A 28000-nucleotide genomic window follows, 5' to 3' on the forward strand; every position below is an offset into this window, starting at 1 on the left:
GCAGAAATTACACCATTATGTTTAAGGCATTAAATCAGTGTGGAATAGGGTGATAGGAGCCATTTTTAAGAAGGGAAGAGCAAAGTGGCAGCCCTTACACAAAACCCGTTCCCCCAGGCATGTGGGAACAGGTAGGCTCCTCCATCCTGGGGCAGCACGTGGACCATTCATGGATTTTGCTCCATCAGAGCAACCATTTGCTTGTACATGCGCTGAGGGGCATCCTGACCCCAGTGGTGGTCGAAGTGGTTCCAGTCGGCAAAGTGCTCGTGACGAATGATGTTGGTGATGCGTGGGAGTAAGCGCTGGGTCTCCGGAGGGGGATTCACCCAGTCCTCCCCACCGCTCCACAGGGCGGTCGGCACCCTCATGTCTTCTATCCTGTACAAGGGGGGGGTGGTCTGGGAGGGGTGAAACGCTCCAGTTATTCATGGGCTCTGACACTAATAGCAGTAATGGTTGGGGTGTGCTGCCCCTGGCATCCCAGAGGACTCGGGTCACACTGGCCACTGGAGGAGGCTATCCCCATCCTGGTCCTAGCCAACCTTATCCTCTGCTCCTCCTTCCACAAGTGCCCGTTCACCTGGTTGTACTTCTCCTGGTTCTTCTCCCCATAGTCAAATTGCTTGAACTCCCCGGTTTTGGCAGTCTGAAAGGCAGAGGCAAAGGGTTAAATGCTGTGCAGGTAATGCCTTGGATCAACCCCACCATGAGCAAAGGGCAGCAGCAGGGTCCAGGTGAGCGTTCTCTGCCCAGCACAGCCCTGGTGCCTGTCCCATGGGCCAGAGCAAGGAGGGAATCCAAATTACACCTACATGGGGTCCTTACCCGGGGTGGAGGTGGGCATCTGGGTGGCTCTGCCTTGGCCAGCCAGAAGCAGTAGCTAGCAGCTGTGGCTTTTGAGACACCTTGATGTAGCAACTTCAAAATAACTTTTATTGGCTTTGTCTGATTCTACCTCCTTACCTGTCTCCAGGGTGAATGAAGCAGCATTGTAAAATATCATATCACTGATTAAAAGAAAAAGCATCGTTACAATCATTATAAAATCAGAATCTCTACCTGTCCCCAGTGGAGAAGAGTTTTTACTGATGTATAGTCTGGAAAATGAGCTAGGTATACATCCAGTCGGCTCTACGGGAAAAAGAAAGTATTTTCTGAGTTGGGAATGATGAAAATCTGTCGAGGCAAAAAAAATCATTCTGTCTTATAACTGTGATATAAACTTTATATTCTCCAGCAGTTTTATTCTGTTCAGGACTAGGAGTAGCTTTTAAAGGTAAACCAGTTAACCACCACTTTAAAATGGAAATACAACTGGTCCAGTAAATTTTGGTTGGGGTTTTTTTTCTGTAAACTTGTTGCAGGTCAGGAGAAAATGAGGCAGGAGTTACCTTTCCTTTGCAGACAAAACCACAAGTAATTCTTTCCTACCAAAGCCTCCATTAGGTTCAAAACCCCAACACCACTGAAAGAAATCTTGAAATAACCACTGCCTTGAACAGTGCTTTTCACACCTTATTTTGGTTTTTTATGCTCATTTTTTTATCTTGTTTTTTATCCAGCTGCCTAGGAAAACTGGAGTTGGCTGTGACCTAGAGAGGCTGATACACCCACCACATTCAAGTTCTTCTTGTTGTACCCGCCAATAAGGAAGATCTCATTTTCACAGACTTCAGCTGTCAGCACATTGCTGCATGTCTCTGCAAGGGTGGCTCTCTCCTTCCTCCCCACCAGAGTCAGCTGTTTTGTTCCAAATATCACCTGCAAGAGCGCAAGGAAACAGGTCACGACAGGTCCTGCAACACATGTCCCCTCTCCGCAGGAACTGCTTGTCCCCAGCCAGTGCTGACAGGCAGCTCCTCAATATGGTTGTTGACACATTTGGGCTAGCCAGCCTCTCAAGGAGGTTGACCCATGGTTGCACCCGACTCTTGGAGCAGCACGAAACCATCACTGTCCTTTCCACACCATGCTGTCGTCCCCATTGTCCTGGTGCATCATGTCTACAGGACCAGCTTCCAAAGGTCAGCCCAGGATGGCCAGACTCATACCATTCACCTTCCATCTCTGTTGACAGATACTCCTCAGGTGAAGCGCATCCAGGGAGAGTGCCAGCTCCCCTTCCAGCCCTTCTCCAGCCACTGGAGCAAAAAGTGGAAGGTAGGCAGCGTGGGGCTGCTCTGAGCACCTCCTGGGCTACGGGACTGGAGTATGGTGAGGTCAATAAGCAAAAACATAAACAGTAATGATAGAAAGGTACGGATATTTTAAATGGTGAAAATTGGTTGTGCTCAACCGGGTGGAGAGGGACATCCCTGCCGCTGGGGATCGCCCATTGCCCCACACGTGTCTCCAGTGCCTGCTGCAGGCATGGGCTCGGTGCACAGGGGCAACACAGGGGATGTAAGTCACCAAAAGCTCCTGGGTTTTGGTAGTAATAACACACAAACACCTCATGTACCTTCAGCACCACATCTGGTAAGAATGCTATCTTTAACACGGGGCCTTTGGCATGATGAAAGGTGTAGAGAGGAGCCAGCACAAAGAAGAGTTTGATTTTCTCAGCCAGCTGCGGCATGCTCGAAAATGCTATGAAGCCTGAAAAGCAGCAAGAGATCACAATGATAACCCTAAAAAGAGCAATGCTCATCCCACATCCACTGTTTGAGATGCAGGGTCTGAACAAAATGAAACGATCCTGGATGTAAGCACGGTCCAGGAAGCCTGGGCAAGACATGGCAATCATCTCCTGTACAGAAAGACCAAGAGGTGAGGCAGGAAAAGTGGCCCCATGGGCCAACATAGCCCTGTCCCCAGCATTCTCCAGTTTGGGACAGACATCGATGTCCCTCTCCAATGGCATCCCAGCACCCTGCTCCTCCTCCTCACTCACCCAGAGAGTTGCCCTGAGCGTGGCCTATGTAGAACAGTTTTTCCTGCCCCGTTTGCCTTAGGATGAAGCCCACCATGGCAGGGAGGTCGTACACGGCCATCTCGTGGAAGCTGAGGAGCAAGGGGAGAAGCTGGAGGAGGTGCCCATCTCCCAGCCTCCCATGGACATCAGGTGATTGGGACTGGCAGCCCAGCATCCCAGCCCCATCCTTGGTGGCTTCCTCACCTGAAATCCCAAAACTCCTCTTGGTCGACAGAAAGGTTCAGGTGCCGGCGGGACCAGCTGTTGCCCCGGCTGTTTCCAATCCAGACATCGTACCCCGCGTCTGCAAGGATGAAGCCCAGGCTGCTGTTGGGGAGGTTGTCCACCCAGTCACCACCGTCTAAACTGAACCCATGCACTATCAACACAGGTGACCTGGATCCTGAAAGAGGAGAAATCAGGTACTTCACATGAGAAAAACCCTTCCCATATGGAAATAAAATGGCCCTGTGCATCTCCGTATTACTTTCTGCAGGCTGCACATTAAATATCCCCTTCTCCCATGATTTCCCTGGCTCTGCTGGTGCTTTTTTTGTTTGAAGGACTTTTGCCACCCCTGTCCCTGAGCTGTTAAGAAACCTTGGACCAGGGCAATGGTTTTGATCCAGGGAAGGAGCCGCTGGGGCTCACTGGGTTGCTCTGCCCTGTCCCGGACACAGCGAAACACGGTGCTGCATCCCCTGCATGCCCAGGGGCAGCTCAAGACAGCTGGGCAAAAGCTTCTCATCCCTCTTCCAGCTGCTGAAACTGTGTCTGAAGGCACGGGCGTTTGCACTGTCTCATCTCTGAGCAGGGTCACGGCTGCTTCACCCTCAGTGAAACCGAGCCCACCTGAGTGCCCAGCATCCCCCTTGCCATGGGGAATCCGGTTGAGGCTGAGGAAGTAGCCGTCCTCTGTCAGCACATCGTACTCCTCGCTGGGATACCCGTGGAAACGGATCTTCTGGCTCTGCAGGGACAGCAGTCCAAAGAGAGAGAGTGACCCACTGGTGTCCATCACCCCACACCTGACCCAACAACACCCACTCCTGCCACCCACCCTCTCTGGTGTCACCTCTGCCTGCAGACACAAGACCTGAAAGTCCATCTACATTAGAGGAAGACCAAGCTGAGGTCGTGAAGTGAGTGACACCCATGCAAATACAGGAAGCTCTTGGTGCCCCTAGCCCCCCACCCCCGGCTGACCCCAGGTGCAGACACCAGGGTAAGGGATGGGGAGAGCCCATCTGGTCCCTCGGGAAAGACTGTGGGCACACCACCTGGGGAAGCCCAGGTCCCACGGGGGGTGGGTTTGCCCCCCTGGCACTTACAATGTTCATGAACCGCTCAGGGTTGCCGTGGCTCACTCCGGCGTGTGGGACGGCGCCGCCAAGCCCCTGGGCCAGGCATAGGGCCACCAGCAGCAGCCACATCTCAGCTCTCTGCAGCGCCTGGGGAATAGCAGCATTGGCATGAGCAGGATGGTGGGCATGCCAGAGGCATGAGCAAATGCTGTGAAGCTCTGACATCACTGGCAGCGTCACCAATGCCTGATGCTGCAACATGCTTTGGGCATTTTGAGCCCAAACCATGCCAGCTGAGGCACTATATGGGACCCTCTGACTGGCGCTGGGCACCCTGCAGCATCGTGCAGCTCTGTCTGAAGCCAGCTGAACAAGAGCACCCAGCAGCACACAGATGGCGAGAGCTGGGTGTCCCCAGGGGATGCAGGGGTTGAAATGGAAAAAGGCCATATCTGGCCTGGGGGGGGGGGTGTCTGAGCCAGGCTCAGCCAGGGCTGGCAGGGGCTCAGGGAAAGCCATGTCTGCAGCTGCCCAGATCTCTGGTTTGACCACACAAAGCTGCTTTTATGGTCCCCGCCTTGAGTGTTAAAACTCTCTGGTGTTGCCACTCATCACCTGGCACAAGCAAGTCCCCTCTCCAGGTGGGGGTGGCTGCTCCAGCAGATATGCAATCAGCCTCTGAGAGCCCTTTGTCCACCTGAGAGCCACATTCACACCGTGTGGGTGGAGGGCCGCCAGCTTAAGCTTTGTATTTTTAGAGGTGTCTTAATATGTCAGTATTATCTCCCACCAAAATCAACCTCCTAATGCTTCCCAATCCCCTGTGCAGTTAGGAACCCACCCCAAGCATGTCTTGCTGACCCTTCCCACCTGGCTCTGGTCCAGCTGTAACCACAGTGTGGGACAAGCAGCCTCCAGCCATCCCCTCTCTGGGAAAAGCATCAGGATACTTTCAGGGAAAGCATCCTCCCCCAAGCAGAAGAGGTCGTGTCAGAGCTCTGTTCTGCAGGAGCTCCCCTTCTCCATCCCTGCCTTGGATGGTTTATAGCTCATTGCAATGTGCTCCTGGTATGCCCTGCTGCCCCCCGCACCGCAGCCGACGGGGATCCAGACTTCAGGACAGGCCCAGCAAAGTCCATTTCCCTGGTGACCCTGTTGCAGGAGCTAGAAGAGACTCTCTGCCTCCCTGAGGAGGTGTCTGGATGCATTTTCCCAGCATCCTGCCAGCATGGAAACATCTTCCTGGGCTGCTCAGGAAAACAAGAACACCTACCCACTGCACAGCACCATGTGGGCAACAGAAAAAACTCACTATCGCACATTAAAACAAAGTGTTAACTCAAGTCTTGCTCTGTGTTCAAGTCCACCACCAACATCTTGATGCCTACAACTCCCTGTGCAGGTGAGGACATCCTGGGATTAAAGTACTGTGGTGGTCAAAGGAAGGAGAAGTCGGATTGCCCCGTGATCCTGTAGACAAACAGCATTACTAAACCCAGTCTCCCTTACTGCCACTTGTCTTGTCCAGCTGCCAAACACCAGTGGCCACAATGGCAGGCTGGGTTTTTAGGTGCTTTTAGTCTGTAGCCTCTCCAAACTCCATGTGGAAGGAAGGTAGGAAGGACAGCAGGAAGGAAGGAATGACAGTGGCCGCCTTCTCACCAAGCTCAATTGCACACAAATGCAGGCAAGACGTTGCAGGCCATCCCTGGGTACATCAGAGACAGACCAAATTACTGAAATGGCTATTTCAGCAAGCAGTGTGGTTTACAAGGGACCAAGAAGCCAAGCCTGCACAGGAATTAGGAGATGACAGAAGGGCCCTCCCCACGCCAGATATAACAATATGCTTCCCAGCACTGTTTTCCTGATGCAAAATCCACCCTGAGTTTTCATACCAAATTGCATTTTCTTGATAAGCATGTCACTTAGGAAACAGCTTCTTTCCCTTGGGTCTACACCTTGGCTTTCAAGGTTTGGCTGGACAAAATCAGAGTGGCCTAAGCTAGCACTGGGCATGATCCTGCTCTGAGTAGGAAGTTGGACCAGAGGTCTGTGGAAGTCCCCTCAAAAAGCCATGGCTGGGCTGGACCCAGCCGGAGCAGGCTTTCCCCATCCCCTGGGAGGAGAGGTCTCCATCCCTGCTGAGCTCTTCCCCCATGGTCCATCTCCCCTACATCTCCAGCCAGCCCTGAACATCATCATCATATGCAAGAGGACCTTCCACTGCCCCATGATCGGCAAGAGCCCACAGGCCTGGGGTGTCTGTGGCTTGTGCCTGGCTCACAACCTTGCACATTTTGTGATGAGGATTTCCTCCACCCAATGGCCCCTCGCCCAGCTCCTGAGCAGTAGCACTAAGATTTCCCATATGTCTTGGAGGTCACCACCATAGCTGAAGGCTCTGCTGCCCACACCAGTGTCATCCAGATATTATGGTGGCACACCACGGTAGCCATGACCTGTGACAAGCTGTTCCACAAAGCCCACAGATGTCAGCATGACCACAGACAAAGCATTCAGCCACTTACAGAAGCAAATCCTTCTTGCATCCCAAGAGATTAAAGCCTTTATGGCAGAGGAAGTATTAGTCACTGTGCATACCTGTGGCATTCAGCAAGCACTATTAGACTCCTGGGTTTTGATGTAAAAACAGGGTAGGAACACATAAAGACCAGCCAAAATGACAGTCCCCACCTCCTGCACCCAAGCTGTGGGGTCAAGCAAGTCATCAGAGTCGTGTCCATCCCCAGGTACCTGGCACGCGGTCTGGAGCCAGCCTGCGGTGGAGCATTCGCTGCTCCTGCCCCAGCAGAGGAGGACTCAGCAGAGGAGATTTCAGCTCTCTGCCTCGCAGGGGACCTGCCCACGCTGCCCAGCAAGCCTTGCCTCCACAGAGCTTGGCCACAGCAGGGCTATCTCCTCCAGCCCCTGACTGCCCATCTCTAGCTGGTGCTGCTGCATGCTGCCACGCTTCAGAGCTTCAGCACCGTCTGATGGCACCCCTGGGCTCAGACCTCCAGTGTTTTGGACCACTCAACTCAGCTGTGGGTCCTCCTGCCGCTTGCCTCTGGCACCAAGCCAAAGTATGCACCAGAGCACATCAACAAACTTGAGAAGGGCCCAACAGTGCCTTCCTCAGAAGAGAGACTGCAACATGTCCCACCATCCAAACCCAGAACCACTATCTCTAGTGGCAAACTGCTGCTCAGCTGTGAGTCCCTGGGCACAGGCAAGCAGGACAGAGGTAAGCAGAGATGTTCTCTGCTCCTTCTCAGAGGTGCCATTCCCCATGCATCAGCCCAGGATAATCCAATCAAGCCAAAGCTAGGGGTGCAGGGACACCCCATCTCCTCCACAGAGCCAAAATGGGTGGAGACCCAGGAAAACATCTAACCACAGCCAGGAGGACTCACAGTGCTCCCTCAGCTCACTGGGAAGCACCATAGCTCACGCTTGCAAAAAACAAGGAGCTCAGATGCAGAACTGCAAAGCAGACACTTCAGAGGACACTTTAACTGCGATGGTGACCAAAATGACCAAGTTCTCCATGCATAAAATGAATAACTGGAGGGACAATAAAGCCTCTTGACTTGGTTGGAATCCTTTCTTTCAGCAACAGCCTGGGCTAGAAGGACAGTACGCATTGCATGTCAACCTGACCTGCTGCTCCAGGCCCGTCCGTGCAGTCGGGAGAGTTGGCAGCAGTGAGCGAACCCGTCCTCTCGGCTTATAAAGACACACAGAGAAGGTGGAACTCGTCCATCAACATCTGAAAGCCCAGTCCCTCTCCAATCACCACCCACTCTTCCTCTCCAGCCCTATGATTCAGATGTGGCATCCTGAACTCCAGGAAGCTCAGCAGCAAAGCGCCACATCTTGAAGGTAGATAACGAGCTGTTGGGTAATGTCCCCATCACTGGGAATACCCAGGCCTTGGGGCATCCTGCAATTGGGAGTTGCATGTTTGGCATACCTCTGCAGAGGGATTCCAGGTGCCTCATCTGTAATACGAAGGGCAACGTGCTCTGGGGTTGCCAGACAGGTCACTGGCTGCTCACACTTGGCTTTCCTGGTGTAGGTACCCATTGGCAGTGCATGTCAGCTCTGCATGTCAGCAGCAGGCACAAGGATGACCACACTGCCTAGAGGAGGAGGCGCAACCATGCCTGGATTGAAAGGGAAGAGGCAGAGGAAAGGAAGAAGAGATACCAGGTTCACATGACGCTGATGGTCTGACTTTTATCAATGTGGAGATCCCGAGAGTCGAAATCCAAAGGGTGCAAAACAAATCTCACATGGGCAAGTGTGACAATCAGCCCTCCACGACGGCTCTGCATGTGCAGGTCCCTTCAACCCCGTGTCTTCCAGCCCCATCACCTCTCCTCCTGCCAGGAGAGCAATGGTGGTGGGAAGGAACCTCTGGGGTCTGCATCCCAGCCTCCCATTCACAGTGGGACTGTCGCCAGCAACTGTGGCTCTGTCTAGCCGAGGTGGACCCATGTGACTGCAGAGCAGCATCCAGGAAAAAGCCAGGTGGAGGAAAAGAAGCATAACCAGCCTGGCATATGGGACAGCAATTAATGCATTAACAGTTTCTGGTCTATGCTGTGTTTCCCAGCTCCTGTGCAGTGCTCACTGAGAATGAGAGACTGGGGTCCCAGCTGGGTGTACTTCTGCCATATCTCTCATGGTTGAGATATTGGACTTCTCCACTTTCTGCCAGCTGGGGAAAACAGGACAGTTAGCATGGGAGCTGCACAAGGTCACAGCCCAGATCCTCCCTTCCTTGCACTACCCCATGGACCTTCAAGAGCTTCCTGAGAACCTGGGACCCCCTCTTCTCCTGGTGGGACATGGGTATTGATGCACGGACCAAAGCACAGGTGGAGCGCTGGTGGAGCCCTGGGACAGCAGGCTCACGGTTCGCATGCCCCAATGTATCGCCTTTGACTATGGTCCCTGCATGTAAAATAAATAATGAGATCTGAAGTATTGGCCATAAACATCATTTTGAAAGTCCTCTCCCCATGCCACAGCCCTGCTTACACCCTCCCTGGGCATTTACTGCCAGCCACCTCTGGACATGTGTCCGCCCTGGCCATGCTGATGTGCCCTTGGTTTTGAACTGCTTTTGAATGTGACTTTAATGGCAGCAAAGACATTAAGAAAGAAGTGTTCCTCCTGCCTGTGGGTTATGCAAGTCCTGGGAACCACAAGTCTGACAGGGGACTCCGAGTTGGTGCCTTGATCTGAACAAGCAACAAATGTGTTTCGCCAGCATCATGTCTCCGCAGGACCACCAACAAGTCAGGCTCTTTGCAGGGAGCTTCAAGTCCAAAGTCTGTGATGCAATAGGTCACCTGCGTTAGAAGAAAGCCCAGGCCAGGACCGAATTGGAATCCACTCATTTCACAGCGCAACCATTTGATTCTCAAGTCAGGCTGCATCATTTCCAGGGCCAAACCAGCCTGACTGGAGAAGAACCCTTTCACGCCAGACCCAGCTTTCTTCCTTGGGTCCTGACTCATAAGCTTTAAAGGCAGAGTTTGTATTGGGAAGTTATTCGAGGACATCGCTTTGGAGAGCAAATTGGACACATGTGGCAAGACACAAGGTGATAGGTCTATTGCCAAATACATCGGTCTAAGACAGGTTTGCCTGGGCAGCTTGCTCCTCCTGGCAGCCATACGCACAAGAGGTGAGGAGCTGCCCTGGCTGAAGAGAATGTAGGTTTCACGCACACAGCAGCAGCCTGGCCAAAAGCTGGAGTTTCCATTCCATGGGTGCTTATTTCTTCTTGAATTTGGGTGCCAACAGACACACCACCATCCTCCCTGAGAAACAGAGCAGCCCATTCCCATACAGTGGGAGGATCTTCACCTTACTGATTGATATATTTTGTTCAGTGCCACCAAAACAAGCAGGTTTTGCTCTTTGCACCACATTGCTCTGAGGTGGTGACTGGAGGCCACAGAGATGTCCTGCTATGTCTTCCATGGACTAAGTTTATCCAGAGCTCTGGAAGGACAGTGTCACCTCGGTTGAAGAAACTCAAGGAATGAGCATCCAGGTGGGGAATTAGCCCAGCAGAAGACAGAATGCATCACAAAGTGCTCCTGACTCTTTTGGGGTAGTATCACAGATGAGCAGAATATTTCCTCTGTCAGTGTGAAATACATCTGGCTTGGATGGACCCATGTTTATTGTGGTTTTCACCAACAGAATTATTGTTTGTTTGTTTTCCTAAATTTAAATGCTCACATGAAAGAGCAGGATGTGGCACTCGGCAAGAGCTTCATTTAATTACAGGGCCTTTGGATGCCGTTCCCCACACCCAGCTGAGCTCCTGGAGGAAATGGGCTGGTTCGGTAACTCAGTGCAAGGCTGTGACTGCTCACGTGGCCTTTCTTTGAGCACAAATGTCAGGACTCAAATTCAGGGCTCACGGTGCTGATAGCACAGTGCAAGCAATCCAGAAGGCAGCATTTATTTACCTGCAAACTTGTCCTGTAGCGTTTTTCCAAACTCTTTTACAGTGGCTTGTGCAAACCAGAGCATGTATATCTGGTGCTTCTGGTGGATATAGCGTGTTCAGTAGAGGACATTTAGTGTTTTGAAGAATGTGGAGAGGACACAGTGCAAAACTAGTTTGGGGTTTGGTTGCGGGTTTTTTTGAGTCACCTGGGGTATTGAAGAAAATGCAATGAAACCCAAAGGAAGCATAAGAAGTATAGAGGACTTGCAGTAACACTTCCCCTGAGTCAAGCATCTACAAACACCTCTGCCAATGACCTTGCTGCTCACTGCACTCCTACTTGGTCTGAGTGGACATGTTTGCAGCCTCTCCTGCCTTGAAAACAGCTGCATAGAGGTGGCAAAATATTGTACTAGGAATGCCCTGCCCTAAATGACCTTTCAGGCAGGATCAGGCACGGACCTGACAAAGCAAAGGTAGGTGTTCCTACTAGGAAAGAGTGCAAACCATGCTGAGAAGTACCATAGAACAAAGTAGGCATTTAATCATCAACTTGATCAAGAAAAAGATCCAAGGCTCTATTTATGTAGGGTGTTGTACCTTGTACTGAAAGCCTCAACCACAGGTACCCATGAAGAATGTAAACACAAGTAAAAAGTGAAGAAGCGGCATGGAAAGCCACCAGCATGCGACTGCTAGAGCAGAAGGCATGCAAGATATTACTGGATGCCAAGAAGAGGAAGATTTTGCAACAGCTTCCCATTTGAGGCAAGATGCTTTTGTACTCTGACTTCTACCCTGTCCTACAGCATTACAGGAATGGTATTTCCTGTATCAACACTGCTAAAGGTTGTCCCAAGAAAGGCCTACATAATAAATTATGTCTTGTCCAGTGCCCTGCAGAACAAGATCAACAGTTGGTTGTGTGGGGAAAACATTATTTTGTCTCTTCCTTGCTCCATAAGTTGCAGGCATTGTTCCCATCAAATATACAACATGACTAACACTGAGTGTGTCTGTGTGGGGCTCTGCAAATGATGAGGGGTAGGCATCTGATGGTGGGTCAGGGGCATCAAGAGTGGTGACTGTTACTCAGAGCTCCCCAAAACCTACATGGCAGCCACATCTGCCCAGTAGCTGCATTCAGGTGTCTGTGCCTGCTGAGACCCACATTTGGCATCACCGATGGCATCACTCCTGAATACCATGCCTTCTGCCCACGGCCCAGCTCCCATGCTGACTCACGAGGAAGCTTTGCAAGAGCTTGTGTCAGCACAGAGTCCCAGCAGCAATGCCGAGGTCTCTGGGACACGGTCCCCTCCAGCACATCACCCATACCACAGCCTTCCTACAGCTAAACCCAGTGACATTGGCCATGCTTCGGTCCAAAGCCCGACCTTCTGGTGACTACAGGAGCCTGTGCAGGGCAGGGATGTCCCTTTCAGTAACCCACTGGTCCAGCAAGGGACCATTACAATGCATCTGTCCCAGTAAGATGCTGACCACCAGGTCCAAAGGCTGATCCTTCTTTTGTTCCAGGAACAAAAAGTGTCACACAAGAAAGAGCAGATCATGTTGGCTTGACACCTACAACAGATCAACTCTTAAGTCTCTGGGCGAGACGCTGGTGAGGCATAACTGGTAACTCCCATCTGCAGGGACCAGGTGCCCCTTGACAGCTTGGCCACCAGAAAAAGCCTTGGGGAACCCTGAAGCTGTTTCCTGTCAAGCAGAAGTTGTTATCAAATAGAAGGTGATGTGTCTGTCCTTTCTGAAGGAGCTGTTTCTTCCACTGCGCTGGTCCCTGTGTGCAGACATGGTGGACAGCCCTTGCTTTTCTGGCAGGCAGAGCAGAAGTGAGAAAATTCACCTTGGAGGGAAGAGGGCAAAGGGCAAGACAGACTCTAGGAACCATAGTGGGGCCACCTCAGCCTGGGGTGGCAGTGCCAGCTTCCCCAGCACCCTAAATCCTGGTGTGCCTCCAGGCATTGGAAAGCTGTCCCCAGCTCCTGGGCAGCTCCAGGCAGCTAAGCCCATGGTCATGACACAGCTGAGAATGTGCTAAGACAAGCCCTCTCATGACACCTATGGCTCTCCTCCCTGCAACCAGAGTCATTTCACAGCCCTCTGCAGCTTCCCTGGGGATGTCAAGGCTTCCAGCACACGACTGCAGCAGCTTGGCTCCTTGTCAAGCCAGCAGGTCATGGCTTGCTCTTCCAGGAGCCCAGGAGCCCTGTGGCAAAAGTGGGTTTGGCATCCTTTTATTTAGGGACGTGTTCGTTCACACTGGCAGCCACCTGCATGCCACCCAACAGAATGTGAGAAGGTGGCTATGGATGGCACTGCACACTGTTTTCAGCTGAAAAAGGAGGAAAGATGTCACAGGGCAGGCAAGCTGCAGAGCTGGGCTGATGCCAGCTCATCCCCAGCACACATGGGCTGAACTCAGGCCACGGTGCATCACTCAGCAACGTGAGGATGTGGCTGAGGTATGAAGGGAGACTGCATCTGAGGACCATCAGCAGGAGCCAACAGTTGCATGGCTCCCTCCAAGGCAGACAGCAGAAGCAATGCGAGGAGAAGACACCAGGCTTGGGAATTACATTGCCCACTGCATAAAGATGGGCTGGAAAGAGCTCTTGGTTATTGTTCAAAGAGCAAGGCACCCCATAAAACCTGGATCCCAGCCTTGTCCCAACCCAAAGCTGCCTTTCCCCCACCACTTCCAGCATCAGGGACAACCTCCACCAGCAGATATGACATGAGACCCTTCTCCCTCAGCTTCCCCACCACCACGGCTTGGGCATCCAATACCACTCCAGTGACACCTCAAAGTCTTACCCCCTCCTTCCCACCACCCTGGAGCCTGCAATGGCTGTGGGGATGCTCCCCAAAGCCTGCTCCTCTCTAGCCCAGCTCATGACCTTCAAGCTGTGGTTCTCTGCAGTGGTCACGCACCATCCCCAGTGTGATCTGCTGTCACCAGAGCAGGCTCAGACAGAGGGGGCTCCTGAGATGCACAGAGGTCTGCAGGCAGACCTGCACACACCTTCTCCTTGCAGAAGTTCCCCAGAAAGCCCCCAGGTGCAGCAAAGCCAGGTCCCACCAGGATGTGGGCAGGGACACTGCCCACCAAGGGCAGCAGGTAGAAAGGAGTTAGACACAGTTCTGCCCGTGCTCCCTGTGTCTTTAAAGGCAGCTTCTGGCCTCCAGGCTCACCTTCATCTACCTCAGTGGCTTGCAGCAAAGCCTGACAAGTCTTCCTCAGTCCTTCAGAGGTCCTTCCTTTCACACCCTCTCCAGAAATGCCTGCTCTCCTCTGTACCTCTCTGCACAAGCTGTGAGCCCACAGCTCACCCTACACCTACCACCCCTAATTCTCCAGCCCCTGCCCCACCTCCTTAATCTCTCCTCCCGGACAGGCTCAGCTGCTCTGCGGGAAGGATGATGCCTCACCTGGCCCTCCCACTCCCCTCAAGCCAGAGGAGATGTGTGTGTGGATGCAAGCCCTGGAAGGGGATTATTCCCTCTGCTTGGTATTGGGGAGGCCAAATCGTGATGCTGTATCTGATTTTGGGTTCCCAGGGACTAGTGAGACACCCTCAAATTGGAGTGAGCCTGGGGACACCCTGGAGATGGTGGGTGGAGGGCAGGTTGTGCAAGGAGAAGCTGGGGAGCTGGGCTTGCTCAGCCAGACACAACGGCATCTCCCCCTGCCCAAAGGGGTCCTGGAGGCACCGGGGCCAGACTCTGCTCAAAGGGGCACAGCGAGGGCCCCAGAACCACCGGCACAGCTGCAGCACGGGAAACCCCGTCTGGCCCCAAGGCAACAGCCCGTCCCTTTGCGACTGGGGTGTCCCAGGGACAGGGCCCTGAGCAGTGGGGGATCCCCCTGCTCAAAGGCAGGTATTCACCTGCTGAACAGGTTCAGATGCATTTCAGTGGGTTGCCTGGCAGATTCAGAAAGCCGCTCACTGGATCAAGCCCTCGGCTTTTCCTCTTGGCCAGGGCAGCCACATGTCAGCACAAGTCCCTCTTGGCACATCCTTCGGCTTGTGAGCACAAAGAGACCTTTGCTTTGCATAGCAAAATACCCCTGAATACAGGGGTGAAAAGCTACTGCATATTCCCTGAGAGCAGCCAGCACATGTGTGATGGTTGTCACCTCCCTGTGGCTCCATTTGTCCATCTAAGGGTGGGCTTCCAAACACATGCACCTCACCAAGAGGCTCACAGAGCATCTGAGGAGATTGCTTTGGCACCATCTGCTCAGCCATCACCTTTTTTCTGTCGGTACAATTTAAATGGTGCCCAGTGCCTTCAGCACAATGAGCATGTGCATGGCCAATAATCAGCAAACTCATAGCTAGAGTCAGGATGTGCTTTCCCCCACCAAGCAAGAGCTGAGAGATACTGAGGGGCCTGGGGACACTCAGGTTGGAAAGGACGGAGCCTTGAAGATGCATCTCCAGGGCTGGACCTGCCCCTTGGCCAACACTGCGGCCACACAACCCGCTGCCCAGGGAGGACCCTATGAAGGGGTTGCTCTACCCCTCACAGCCCAGAGTCCAGGGGACAACTGCCTCTCCTTGAAGTCAACGCTGTCTTTCCACCCCGCTGCTGACCTGCGGTGGTTTGCAGAATAGCTTCAGGTGGAGGGAGGGGGTTAGTCATGTAAGCAGTAAGATGATAAGGTAGCAATGGACCTCAGCACAGACTGCACAAAACCATGCTTCTCCCCCTGGTCACAAAGGAGGAAAGCAAACTGGAGACAGAAGTGCCCTGGGGTTTGGCGGGGGGGGGTCCGTCTTTGCACTGTCCTACTGACAAACCAGAAAAACCTGGGCTCAAGTTTTTTGCTAAATTAAACTCAACAGCACAGATGCCCACACAAGAAGAAACACCTCACCTGCTCTGCATCAGAAGGAACACCAATAAGCTTTATAACCAGCTGAAAACCGTGGGGAACTTACGGAGGGGGCTTATTTCTTCCCTTCCTGCTCCTCCACAACTGCAGAGCAAAGAAATGCGGAGTCAACCAGGGCAGCAGCTGCCTCTGGGGTCCTACCTCGGCCCCCATCAGAGCCAACTTCACAGCTGCAGCAGGTTGTTGAGGGCCCAAAATAACAGCATCACTTATCAACGCATTATAGCCAATGCAAGGAAAACACACCTCTTGCCCAGCCGAAGCAGCACAAACACAGCCGGTAGCATTACAGTTCATAACATGGATGTTCATAACCCAGCCAGACTGCACTTTCCCATTTTCCCGGCAGAGAGGGCTCCATCCCAACAGAGCTCCTGCCCTGGGTGGCCACATCCAGGCTGCAGAACTCCTTCATGAGGTGGCACCTCATACTCAAGGAGAGGTGGACGACCATGGGAGGTTTTTTTAAATATACCTAAACGCTACGCTTTCCATGAGGGTTTGGGCAGGAGGTCATCTCCCTCACCAGCGCTTTCACAGCACCTTCTGCTGCCCAGGCTTTCCCCTTTCCTTCAGAGAGCACCATCCCATTGACAACAATCAGTCCAAGACATCTGTGCTTATATGACCAGAGAGCAGCTAGCTGAAGAGCAGGTAGCACCAAGAAATTTAGGAAAGAATACTCGAGATTAAAGTGGCTTCGGACAGGCAGTCTCCTCAGAGGAGAGCCATGGCACCGAGGGGTTGGGGGACTGCAGAGAGGGGAGGGCAGAGAGTCACTGGGATGTGGTGACCATGGCTCCCTGAGGCTGTGCACCCACTCCAGGGCCTTCCCAGAAGTGGTGACATCTCCACAGGAAGCCCCTCCAGGAGCAGGAGACCTTGTAAACATTGCTGTTGAATTGATGGAGGTAACTGAAAATTGAGTGGGTGCAGACACCCAGCAGAGAAAGTCACCTCTTACTGTGGTCCAGATGGGCAACCTTTGTGCTCAGTAAGAAAAGACACGTCCTCCCATCAAAGCTGCACGCAATGGCTGGTGAGACCTTCTTCCCTCCCTGGGGATGGATTTCTTTTTTATTTTTAAAAGCACCCCCAGCAGTCATTATGGGGACTGGGAGGTTTTGCATTTCCAGGCAGTGGCCTGTTACACCCTGGGAGGCAACAAGAAGAGCCAAACAGAGCTGGGTGGTTTCCCCACAGGAGTTTGCTGGGATGAGCTGGGCTGGCGCCATGCACCCTGCTGTGCCCCAGGCACCCCACAGCACCCTGAGCACCAACACCAGCCCCATGCACCCTGCTGAGCTCCATGTACCCACGCCAGCCCCAGGCAGCAACACCGGCCCCGTGCACCCACGCCAGCCCCGTACACTCACACCAGCCCCGGGCACCAATGCCAACCCCAGGGCAGGTGGACACTGGTCCAGAGGCTGCATGTCCTCCAGTTCACGGAGGCCACGAGTGACGTCAGATGAAGCTGTGCCATATCGAGTGGAAATAACCAATTTGTTACAGCTCTCAACTCTTCCGTAGCACCACAAAAATATTCCCTAGTGAGCCTGGGTAGGATGGGTGTCTCCTTTCAGAGCAGACTTGAGCCCTCAGGTAAATTACCTGTTCACAGGAGAAAGGATTAGAGGGAGTGGCAACCCATGACGCTCCCAAATGCACAGAGCAGAAAGAATAATAGCCCAATGCGTGGTGAGTAAGAGCAGTGTGCTCAGGCAGGGAGGACCTCCTGCTTGGCAGACGTCAGGAAGAAAGGCACCCACACCTCTTCTGCTGCAGCCACCGGACTGCCACAGGTAATCCTTTCTCCTTGGGTGCCTCTGCCTTTGCACAGGCTGCCAGCGAGGGACCATCCCTGGGGACATCTGAGGAGAGCCGTAGGTAGTTGAAGAGCCCCATGGATAGGACGGCGGAGCTTCCCTGGGGGTCCTGGGTCGGAAGGAAAGTAGTTTCTGCTCACAGGAGGGGCGGTGGGAACACGCGGGGGTCAGGACCGTGCTGCTGGTGGAAGAGGTTTCACGCTGCTGCACCTCTCGGAGGTGACCATGAGCTCTCACAGTCTGGTGAGCTCAGGGATCCTTCACAGAAGGAATATTTTAGCAGGTTGGCTGTTAGGAGGAAAGGGCCATCCCGGGCAAGGCTCTTCCCTTGAATTTGCATGCTATTCTCGTGACGTTACACCTCAAAAATGCTTTCTGTCTCTCCTTGCTGTTCTGAAAGGCTGTCTTAAAAGTAATGAGACCAAAGTCTCCTGGGGCCGGGCAGCTGCAGAAGGGCTGTGGTGAGTGGATGTGGCTGCCACCCTCGCTGTGTCTCCCACATCTGCCCACGCATCCCAGAGACCCACATGCTCCTCAGGACCATCCCGGGAATGATCCCTCAACCGCCTTCCCCTAGGGAAGGAGAGCCCTGCTGCACAGCAGGGATGTCGGCAATGACAGGCAATGCAACGGAGGGGTCTCAGCCCCGAATTGTAGCCCCGGGGGGGTCAGGATGGAGGTGAAAAACCCTTCCTTGCCCAGAGTGGGAAGCAGCCATAGGAGGTGGGGTGTCACTGCTCTGGGTGGGAGGAGGGCTCAGGGTTCTGCTGAGCCGAGCCACAGCCACCCTGACCTCATGCTGTGAGCAGGAGGGTGGACAAAGGGTGTCCCAAGGTCCCTTCCAGCAGAGCAGCTGTGCCTGTGTGATACTCCACGGATCTGCTCCAGGGACAGCAGAGGGAGCAGACGGCCTTCTCCCCAGCTGCAAAACCACCTCCTGCAGCATGGGAAGCGGGTTCCTCCAGCAGAAGAGAGAAAGGATGATGAAGGTTAGGTGGGAAATGACAGAAACCTGCTTGCAGTTCTCCTTTCTTTCCCCAGAAAGGTATTTTGCAGGGAAGCAATGAGGTGGATGCAAGATACCTGGAGCTGGCATCCGGCCATGGTTGCTGCTTCCCACACAGCCCAGCACAGGCACATGCATTCAGTAGGATTTGGCAGGGGTCCTTGCTGGGGGCTCCACACAATTTAACTGTTTAAGCACGACACGCAAGAGCTGAGGCAATATTTCTGTTGCAGATTTGTTGTCTCTAACAAATAAAATGATAGTAAAATGGTTTGTGGTAGGAACACACCAAAACAGATACTTTAAAATCCTTCCCAGGAAGAACAGCGAGTCTCCTGGGACAGTATTTCACTCCGGTTTGCAAAAACAGCTCAGGTGTGTCCCAGGGTCTCTTTCAGCCATAAGGAGAGCCCAACCAAATCACATCATTTCATATTAAGAACAAAACCCTCCATGGTCCTGCAACTTAAAATTGGGTGGTTTACTCCAGATTAGTTCAGTTATCAGTTCAACCAAATAATCTGTTCTTCTGACCATCCAAGCCATTGTCTTAAATGAATATGCTATAATTGTGGTGGGTTGACCCTGGGTGGATGCCAGGTGCCCACCAAAGCCGTTCTATCACTCCCCTGCCTCAGCTGGACAGGGGAGAGAAAATGTAACAAAAAGCTTGTGGGTCGAGATTAAGGACAAAGAGAGATCAGATCATTTACCAATTACCATCATGGGCAAAACAGGCTCAACTGGGGGAAAATGAATTTAATTTGTTACTGATCAAATCAGAGTAGGCTGATGAGAAATAAAAAACAAATCTTCAAACACCTTCCCCCCACCCCTCCCTCCTTCCCAGGCTCAACTCCACTCCTGATTTCTCGACCTCCTCCCCACCAGTGGCACACAGGGGCAGGGACAGGGAATGGGAATTGGGGTCAGTTCATTACATGTTGTCTCTGCCATTCCTTCCTCTTCAGGGGCAGGACTCCTCACACTCCTCCCCTCCTCCACAAACTTCTCCAATGTGAGTCCTTCCCACGGGCTGCAGTTCTTCACAAACTGCTCCAGCGTGGGTCCCTTCTACGGGCTGCAGTCCTTCAGGCACAGACTGCTCCAGCATGGGTCCCCCACGGGGTCACAAGTCCTGCCAGAAAATCTGCTCCAGCATGGGGTCCTCTCTCCACAGATCTGCAGGTTGTGCCAGGAGCCTGCTCCAGTGTGGGCTTCCCACGGGTCACAGCCTCCTTCAGGCACCCACCTCCCCGGGCTGCAGGTGGAGATCTGTTCCCCCGTGGACCTCCCTGGGCTGCAGGGGGACAGCCTGCCTCACCATGGTCTTCCCCACGGGCTGCAGGGGAATCTCTGCTCCGGCACCCGGAGCATCTCCTCCCCCTCCTTCTGCACTGACCTGGGTGTCCGCAGGGCTGTTTCTCTTACATGTTCTCACTCCTCTCTCTGGCTGCAGTTTCTGTGCCGCAGCAACTTTTTTTTCCCTTCTTAAATGCGTTATCCCAGAGGTGCTGCCACCTTTGCCAGTGGGCTCGGTCTTGGCCAGCAGTGGGTCCGTCTTGGAGCTGGATGGCGCTGGCTCTGTTGGACACAGGGGAAGCTTCTAGCAGCTTCTCACAGAAGCCACCCCTGTAGCCCTCCTACTTCCAAAACCTGGCCACACAAACCCAATACAATAATCATCCCCTTGAAGACCAGATTTGCCTGGGAGAGTATAGCTATATAGATACACATGCATTTTTCTGAATACAAGGATCTAATGGAGAATGTGTGATTAAAATCTAATGGAGTTTGGACTCTGGCATTGTTCAAGATCAGGAAAATGAGCAATTTCTAGAACCAATTAGAGGATTTCAAATTTATAATTATTTCACCTGTTGAGTGGTCAGATTGATGTACTAACAGAAGTGTCATGCAGGCCAAGAGAAGTGTGTGCAATCCCTGGCTTCTCTGTCAGTTCCATCACTGTCTCTCACACTCGTCATGTTGACAATGTTTTGCAGGGCACCATGATGTGGCTGTTCATAACCATTGCTTATTTAATGTGCATCAGTGAAAAGTCAGATGCGAGCCCCGAGGCATCCATGGATGTTGTAAGTCCTGACTTCTCTCCTGTCTTTTCCTGATTGGGCATGCAGGCTACCTATGCTGCCATAGTCTGGGCAGGACCCATGGTCTCTGTGTGTGTATCTTATCTTCACCAGGGTTTGGTACCAGGGTTTTATTAGAGCTTTCGTCTCCCTGTGCTTAGGTACACAGAGATTTATGGCAGACATTTATGGGGGAGTTCAGTCCAAGTTGACCAATTTGGTCAACGCAGCTGCCTCAGGCTTGGAGCTTCACTGTTATTGCTGCCCTGCTCTTCACAAACGTTGATTGCAACATGAAAAGTGATAATGGGTCTTTCTTTACCAGACCTGCTCAGGGAGTGAGGGAAACTCACACCTGCCAAAAATTTTAGCTGAAGTCATGACATCACCACAGCATTGGTGAAAGGGACATTGGGAGGTCCCTACTCCACCCTCCCACTGGCAGCAGGAGTCACCACCACCTGCTCAGGGCAGCCACTGTTGGCTTTGCCTAGCTAGTCTTCCTGACACCCACCGGGATGGAGACCCCCACCTCCATGGGGACCTGTCCCACGCTGTCCTTCCCTTCCCACAGGGTGAAATCATCCACTACCATGGGTACCCCTACGAGGAGCATGAAGTGGTGACAGACGATGGCTATTACCTCACCATGCAGAGGATTCCTCATGGCAAAGACAACCCAAGAAGCATGAGCACCTCCCATGAAGCAGAGGTACAGTGCTGCAGCATGTTCTGCCCCTGTAAGTGCCATGAGAAGATCTACCTGGTCCAGGGACCCAGAAAGCTTTGTTGGGCTGGAGTAGGCCATGGTCAGGGCTGCCTCGTCATGGGCTGGGTCCTCAAGGAGACAACATTCCTTGGAGGATTAGCCTCGGGAGCAGAAGAAATGCAGGTGCCAACCATGCCGACTTTCTTGTTCTGAGAGGATCTGCTCCAAAGAGAAAGGAAAAGATAAGGAGAATGAATGGGACAGAGAAATCTTGCCCCAGGTTTTACTCCAGCTCAAAGCCAGCCAGTGGAGCAGCGAAAGTCATTTGTCAGCAAAAAAACCCCCTGTGTCCAATCCAATGCCATCTCACCATTTCAGCTCCTTTCTGTTCTTCACTTGAACCACTGTTTCAAAGCGGAGAGGGTGATGCCCCATTCTTGGCAGGGTGTCCCTCTCCTGAGAAGCAGGAGGACTGGCATATGAACATGGTAAATAAGTGTAAAAAGACAGATTTCCATTCAGGACACTTTGTCCTCAACTGTCAAGGGTGGAAATATGAGTCTTATATTGAGGGTCTAAAAACCAACAGAAAAAGAAAAGACAAAGGGGAAGAAAAAAAAAAGGAAAGTCACTTTTATTTCAACTTTTTCATGCTGCAACCTGTGGTCACCCTACCATATGAATTCAGATATCCTTGCATTGACCCTGTTGTGGCTGTGAAGATGGACCTGCTTTGAGCAGGGGATTGGAGCAGAGACCTCCAGAGGTCGTTTCCAAACTAAACCTTTCCATAACCTCTCTTCCACTCTCTTCCTACAGCGCTTCAGGCTTCCTGGTCCTTTGTAAAAAAGATCTTAAGTTTGTTCTGGGGAGCTAAGACTTGCCCATAAGGCTTAAAGTGGGCAGAAGTGGGTGGAGGAGATGCTCTTGACCCCTCCAGTACCCATGTCTCTTGCAATGGGGCAGCATGGTGTTGCCGTGCCATGGGAGGTACTTAGAGGTACCGCTGGGTTTTCAGACACAGAGTACCTGAGCCAAACAAAAGGCACTGTGAGGAGGGCAGTCTCCACGCAAAGGGCACAGTCACTGTCCAGACAGACATGGGGCTTGGTTTCTTTCTTCCTGGGAGCATAATTTACCAAGCTCCATTCAGTGCGGAGTCTAACCTTATTTTTCAGCTTCACTGTATCAATTTTCTCTGCCCTGGGATGACCAAAGAGCTTACTTCAAAAAAACCTCTCCAGAGACGTTGAGGACATAGGAGACTATCTCCCTGCACTGGAGTCACTTCCCCAGGGGGTTGCTGTCAAAGTGATACCTGGATGTGAACAGTCAATTTTGTTAGTAGTCAAAGAAAATAACTCTTCTTTCATCTTCTTCCTTCTTCAGCTCCAAAGTCTGTGGTCCTACTGCAGCATGGCCTGGCGTTAGAGGGAAGCATCTGGGTTACCAACTTGCCCAACAGCAGCCTGGGTTTCATCCTTGCCGATGCCGGCTATGACGTCTGGATTGGAAACAACCGGGGGAACAGCTGGTCGCGAAAGCACAAAGAGTTTGAGTTTTACCACCAGGAATACTCAGCTTACAGGTATTTTCTGTGAAACTGCAGGGTGGGCAGGTACCTGGTACCCTCAGCAGTGTCCATAGGCTGGAGGAGTAGCGCCGCTAACAGTTGCACCATCTGCCAGTGGGCATAAACACCACCACCAAGACGCCATAGGGGTGCCCATACCTGCCAGAGCCCTTGCCCACTCCCCAAATGGTCGTGGCACTCCTTGCTGTGTCCTGCCCATCACTCTCAAGGTCAGCAACAATAATTTTGTCATGTGCCCATCTCTATTGCAGCTTTCATGAGATGGCCATGTATGACCTTCCAGCAACAATCAACTATATTCTGCAGAAAACTGGACAGGAGCAGTTATACTATGTGGCTTACTCTCAAGGCACCACCACAGGTACTTAGGAGGAGATTGGACCACTGTCAGAGTTATGTTAGCTGCGCACCTCCGGTTTGGGAGTATTCTCCTGAGAGCCTGGACAGGGAGAGTAACATGTGGGCACGTCCAAACAGTGAAGGGAAAAGAGCAGGTAAACATCCCCATTTACTTTAAGAGAACAGTTTCGAGCAGTGACAGCCCAAAAATGGTTGCTGCAATGGCTTTTGGTACATCCCACTGCTGCCAGAGCCCCAATAAGGGCTTGTGAGAGCTGCAGCTGGGCTGAGCGGTCAATCTGGGAGCTGAAATGCATCAGCAGCAAAGGCTTCAGGTCAAGTCGCCAACCTGCTAGAGCCACCTCCAAGGGTCCTTTGGATGGGCACACACTCCTGAGAGCTTCCTTCTTCCTCCCACAGGTTTCATTGCATTTTCATCCATTCCTGAGCTGGATCGTAAAATCAAGATGTTTTTTGCCTTGGCTCCTATCACCACAAACTCAAATATGAAGACACCCTTGGTAAGGCTGTTTGACCTTCCCGAGAGGCTGGTTAAGGTACGTCCTCACCACACGCTTATCTGTTGTGAAGGGGAAGGAGGGAATGGGAAGGTATCTACACCTGAGACATGCAGTGCTTGTACATGACTTCCATTTCCCTGCCCTCTGTGTGCCCTTTGCATTGAGCAGGTACGTTTGTGCCTACACTCTTGAGCCTGTGGGGCATTAAACAGTGTAAAGCATCCTCCTGTCCAGCCCTAATCAGAGAAGAGCTATTTCTAAATATTGTTTTGGGGACCGTCCTCCTAGGAGAAACCTCTTCTAGGAAGATCGGGGCTCTTCCAAGGCCATGGGCATTTCTGAAAAGCCAAAATTACAAAGCACAGCAAAGCTGTAGCAAGGAAGACAGCAACTTTCAGGGGTGAGCAGAGAGGTGGGCAGAGTCTGGAGGCAAAAGAGGAATGTGAAGCACACTGATCAATGCCTTTGACTTTCACAGCTCATTTTAGGAAATACGGTGGTCTTTGATAAGGGTATCGTGCGGCAAGCAATTTCCAGTCTGTGCAGCTACTCCATCTTTAAAAGCTTTTGTTCCTTGGGCCTTTGCTTGTCTGGTGGGTTTACCAGCAGCTTAAATGTGGTATGTACATTCCAGCTTACCTTTTAAGTCATCCAGTTTCTCATTGTTTGAGCCCAAGTTGTCACTTTTTGATGGCCTTTTGCATCTTTAATTCATCGAAAAATCTGGCCATTGCATCAGCATTTTGCAATCTGGCCGTTGTGTTGGCCATCACAATGCTCTTGCATTGGCACCAGAGGGAAGGCCAGAGTGCACACAAGGTCACGCGTCCACTGGGCACGTTGTCTCCCCAACAGGGATGACATCAAAGGGAGAGCGAAAAAATTAATTCCGTGCTCCAGGGGCTCCCAGGGTTTCTCTTTCACTAAGTGATTTGTAATTTCACGTGTGTTTTAATAACAAGATGGGGTCTTACAGAATGAACTCCCCTTCAATCCACTGCTAGGAGAGGTGGGCCCTCAGACTCTTCAGCCTACTATCCCTTAGAATGTATTTATCCCCAAATCAGAGCCTTTCCCTGTGCTCCACTGCACTGAACACAGTCATAGAAAAATTCAGGCTGGAGGCACCAGGATGCGGATCTCCAGCCCAACCCAACTGCCACCAGGGCCAACACTACAGCTACAGTAGGTTGCTTGGGGACATGTCCAGGTGAGCTAGGTGGTCCCAGGGATGCCTTGCTCGCACAGGGAAGGGCTATTTTCTTGGGGATGGCCAAGATTTCAAGGTCCAGATCCTGCCACAAACCACTCGTGAGTAAAACTGGAGACAGGTCCTTGATCATAGATGGAGTTAGAGCTGGGCCACTGTTTCTCAAGGAAAGTGTCAGTGTTATTTCTTAGTATTCCAAGGAGGAAATGCATTAGAACCAACATGTAGAGCTACTGTGATGAGTTGCACATAGTCTTTGCAAAAGGATCCTGAGCACAAGATATGGAGTTTTACTTTGGTTTGAAAACTACGTAGATTCATAACATGACCCAGCATCCCATGGGAATTGCTTGGCTTACTGAAAGGAGCTCTACAACACCCTTCATGCTGCTGCCTGCGGTGCATGTTCACGCACCGTCGAAGTCAGCAGTGTGTATGGCTGAGCTGTGCCTTCACAGAGCTAAGACGAAGCAGCTTGTACAAATACAAGCTCCAGCTAGCCTGTGTGAGTGAAAGACTTGTGTGGCTGCTGAACAGGGTCAGTTTTATTTCTAATGGGATTTCCCTCCATGCAGAGAATAAATGTCTCCAATGGTTTCTTGCAGAGCCGCATAGATGTCTACCTGTCCCGCTACCCTGATTCAACATCCCCAAAAACCTTGTTACATTGGCGCCAGGTAATATTTCCAGATGCAGAATAAGACCGCGTGAAACCAGGACCCATGTTCTCTTCTCTCAGCTGCCCAGGACCTCTTCTCAGTGTTTGGGTATAATCCTCCATTGCTCTCCCTGCAGAGCTATAGTAGAGAGAAAGGGGGAAACTGGCATGAAACACTGGTGCAGATGCAGTTCTTTTGGCCATGACTTTCAACAAAAGATGACCAAGAGTCTTTGAAGCTGGTAGGAGATGGAGATGGAAGCAAAAACTGGTAATAAACCAGCACAGGAGTTGCTAAAGTTTAAGAGCTGAGGGTTAGTAGAGACAACTAATCACACAACAACTAATCACTGAAAACATGCACAGACTCATATCCTTCTGTTGTAGACATTGACCATGACAGACAAAGGAAACTTGCCCAAAGGTCTGATTCATGTCTTCTTTGAGGCTAGCTCTTGGTCGTACACTAGGTGCACGGTGGGTTACTAGGGCCTCAGCTTCCAGCCATCTACATTCTGCAGCTCTCCGGCCACCCAAGAGAGGAGGGATGAAAGATGTGAGCAATGTCAGGCGATCTTGCAGGCCATGCTGAGATCTTCCTGGGAGTTGAGCTCTCCTCCCAAAAGACAATATCACACATTACAAATAGCATCCCTGAGCCTTGGTGGTAGGAGGGAGCAGTGCAGTTCCCTGGTCACCTCTTTCATCTTTCTTATGGTCCCCTCTAATGCATGGATAATAAACACAGCTCTCCCTTTCCAGTTCTATCAAACAGGGGAATTCAAATATTATGATTACAGCAGTGACAACATGCTTCATTACAACCAGGTAAGAGAAATCCATTCTCATCTGTCAGTTTTAAAAGAGAAAAAAAAAAAAAAGAAAAAAGAAAATGGCAATGAAAATATTGCAGTGGCTGAGACTGAATTTTATGGGATTTATGGAATTTACCTTATAGGTTTATAGCTTCCTTACAAAAAAAAGAGGTCTGTGATGTCATTCAGTGATGACTTTTTGACCCTCTAGTGAAAAGCGCAGGAGCCCAAGACATAGTCAGGATCTCTGGTGATAGTTTCTGTACTGTCTTTTGGGATAGGGGAGAAATTCCAAGCAGCAACCAGAAATACTTTGAAATTTGACTTGCCCATGACCTCCCAGGCTTTCCTTCCTCAAGCCACACTATTTTCTTCCAGACCACACCTCCCTTCTATGAGCCGGAAAATATGAAAGCCCCGCTTGCTGCATGGTATGGTGGCAAAGACTGGATTTCAGTCCCCGAAGATGTAAACATGACACTGTCTCGTATAACCAATCTGGCATACAAAAAGTACATTCCCGAATTCATCCACTTTGATTTCATTTGGGGTATGCAGGCGTACGAACAAATATACAGAGAAATTCTTGAATTGATGGAGAAGAGTGCCTAGAGTTGGACAAGTGGCAGTAATTGTTGGTTTCTCATTTGACTTCTGGGCCTTCTTTTATTTGGAAAAAAAAAAAAAGTGAAGAATAGAAGAGGGGGGAAAGGCTCATTAAACTGCTACACTTCGTTGGCATTGATATTACTCTGGCAAGTGAGGAAAACAAGCCAATCCAATGATCAGGAAAGCATGTAGGATTTAAGTTAAATAAGTTAAGGTCCTTGCAGACGTTGGGCATGGCCCTTGGACCCTGAGCCTCCCAGGTGCCTCACTCACATGGGTTTCCACCAACAAGCAACTTCAGTGGAATTTGGCTCCTGGTCTCCGTTGAGGGCTCTGGCCTCCTTATGCTTGGGTTCCCAGCTGCAAACACCTGGATAGCAGCTCAGCTCCATCCTAGCCGCTGGTGTTTCACAAGAGTAGATGTGTTTGGATGGGACCACATGGTGGGTCGAGCAATGAATCCTGCCGGTGTAGCTTTACCCACCCTCTAGTGACTCTTCCATGCCAAGAATCCCAACATCCTGACATTCATTGCTTTACTTTACAGACAGAAGGAGCCTAATGTAGGGAACATTTTTCTCAAATTCATGTTGATTTGGATAACACCAGCCTTGCTTGTACACAAAAGGGTTTTCAATAAGTTCTACCAGGAAACACCATTTTGCACTATTTTAAGCAATATTCCCAAGGCACAAACCCAGCTGGAAAGGTCACCTTTTGCTAACTCTCAGGAAATGCTTTTTGTTTTCCTTATGTGGGAGAGAGGAGAAGAGTCTGGTGGAAGCCAGTAAGGAGTCTAACTCTGTTTTCAGCTTCTGGATTACACTCCTTAAAATATATTGATTAGGGGAGGAATGGTGAATTTGCCTGTTTGTGTAGCTATGTTCTTAAAATATGCCTAGGAGCAAGCAGGGCAAAGGATAAGACTCTCTTTCCACAAAGATGTAATAATAAGAATAATAATAATAATAATAATATTAATTACAATAAT

At 51.3% G+C, this 28000-nt stretch overlaps 2 protein-coding genes across 2 annotated transcripts; one reads left to right on the forward strand and one right to left on the reverse strand.

The window, feature by feature from the left end:
• Positions 1–4272, reverse strand: LOC104315499 (lipase member M). The gene is made up of 9 exons (XM_009915494.2): positions 4249–4272; positions 3770–3887; positions 3122–3320; positions 2897–3006; positions 2465–2601; positions 1618–1764; positions 1063–1134; positions 584–649; positions 1–401 (listed from the first exon to the last, which is right to left on the reverse strand). Exons 1-9 carry the CDS (start codon positions 4255–4257, stop codon positions 168–170), a joined length of 1092 nt encoding a protein of 363 aa, XP_009913796.2. The 5' UTR covers positions 4258–4272; the 3' UTR covers positions 1–167.
• Positions 4273–17302: 13030 nt separating this feature from the next.
• Positions 17303–27980, forward strand: LOC104313169 (lipase member M). Its single transcript, XM_009911991.2, has 10 exons — positions 17303–17431; positions 20468–20557; positions 21129–21294; positions 22653–22851; positions 23109–23218; positions 23617–23753; positions 24196–24336; positions 25533–25604; positions 26348–26413; positions 26779–27980. Exons 2-10 carry the CDS (start codon positions 20474–20476, stop codon positions 27010–27012), a joined length of 1209 nt encoding a protein of 402 aa, XP_009910293.1. The 5' UTR covers positions 17303–17431; positions 20468–20473; the 3' UTR covers positions 27013–27980.
• The last annotated feature ends 20 nt before the right edge of the window (positions 27981–28000 follow it).

The sequence above is a fragment of the Haliaeetus albicilla genome, chromosome 11 (genome assembly GCF_947461875.1).
Source record: "Haliaeetus albicilla chromosome 11, bHalAlb1.1, whole genome shotgun sequence".
Classification (NCBI taxonomy): domain Eukaryota; kingdom Metazoa; phylum Chordata; class Aves; order Accipitriformes; family Accipitridae; genus Haliaeetus; species Haliaeetus albicilla.

What these genes read in the sequence shown, in the direction of transcription:
- LOC104315499 (XM_009915494.2), bottom strand. An exon ending in TACCAGATGTGGTGCTGAAG is followed by an intron (nt 1,765 to 2,464) that starts GTACATGAGGTG and finishes GCGCTCTTGCAG; the next exon opens with GTGATATTTGGAACAAAACA. An exon ending in ACCAGGAGAAGTACAACCAG is followed by an intron (nt 402 to 583) that starts GTGAACGGGCAC and finishes CACCCCTCCCAG; the next exon opens with ACCACCCCCCCCTTGTACAG.
- LOC104313169 (XM_009911991.2), top strand. Translation starts at nt 20,474, where the DNA reads ATGATGTGGCTGTTCATAACCATTGCTTATTTAATGTGCATCAGTGAA. An exon ending in CCTTGTTACATTGGCGCCAG is followed by an intron (nt 25,605 to 26,347) that starts GTAATATTTCCA and finishes CTCCCTTTCCAG; the next exon opens with TTCTATCAAACAGGGGAATT. An exon ending in ACATGCTTCATTACAACCAG is followed by an intron (nt 26,414 to 26,778) that starts GTAAGAGAAATC and finishes ATTTTCTTCCAG; the next exon opens with ACCACACCTCCCTTCTATGA.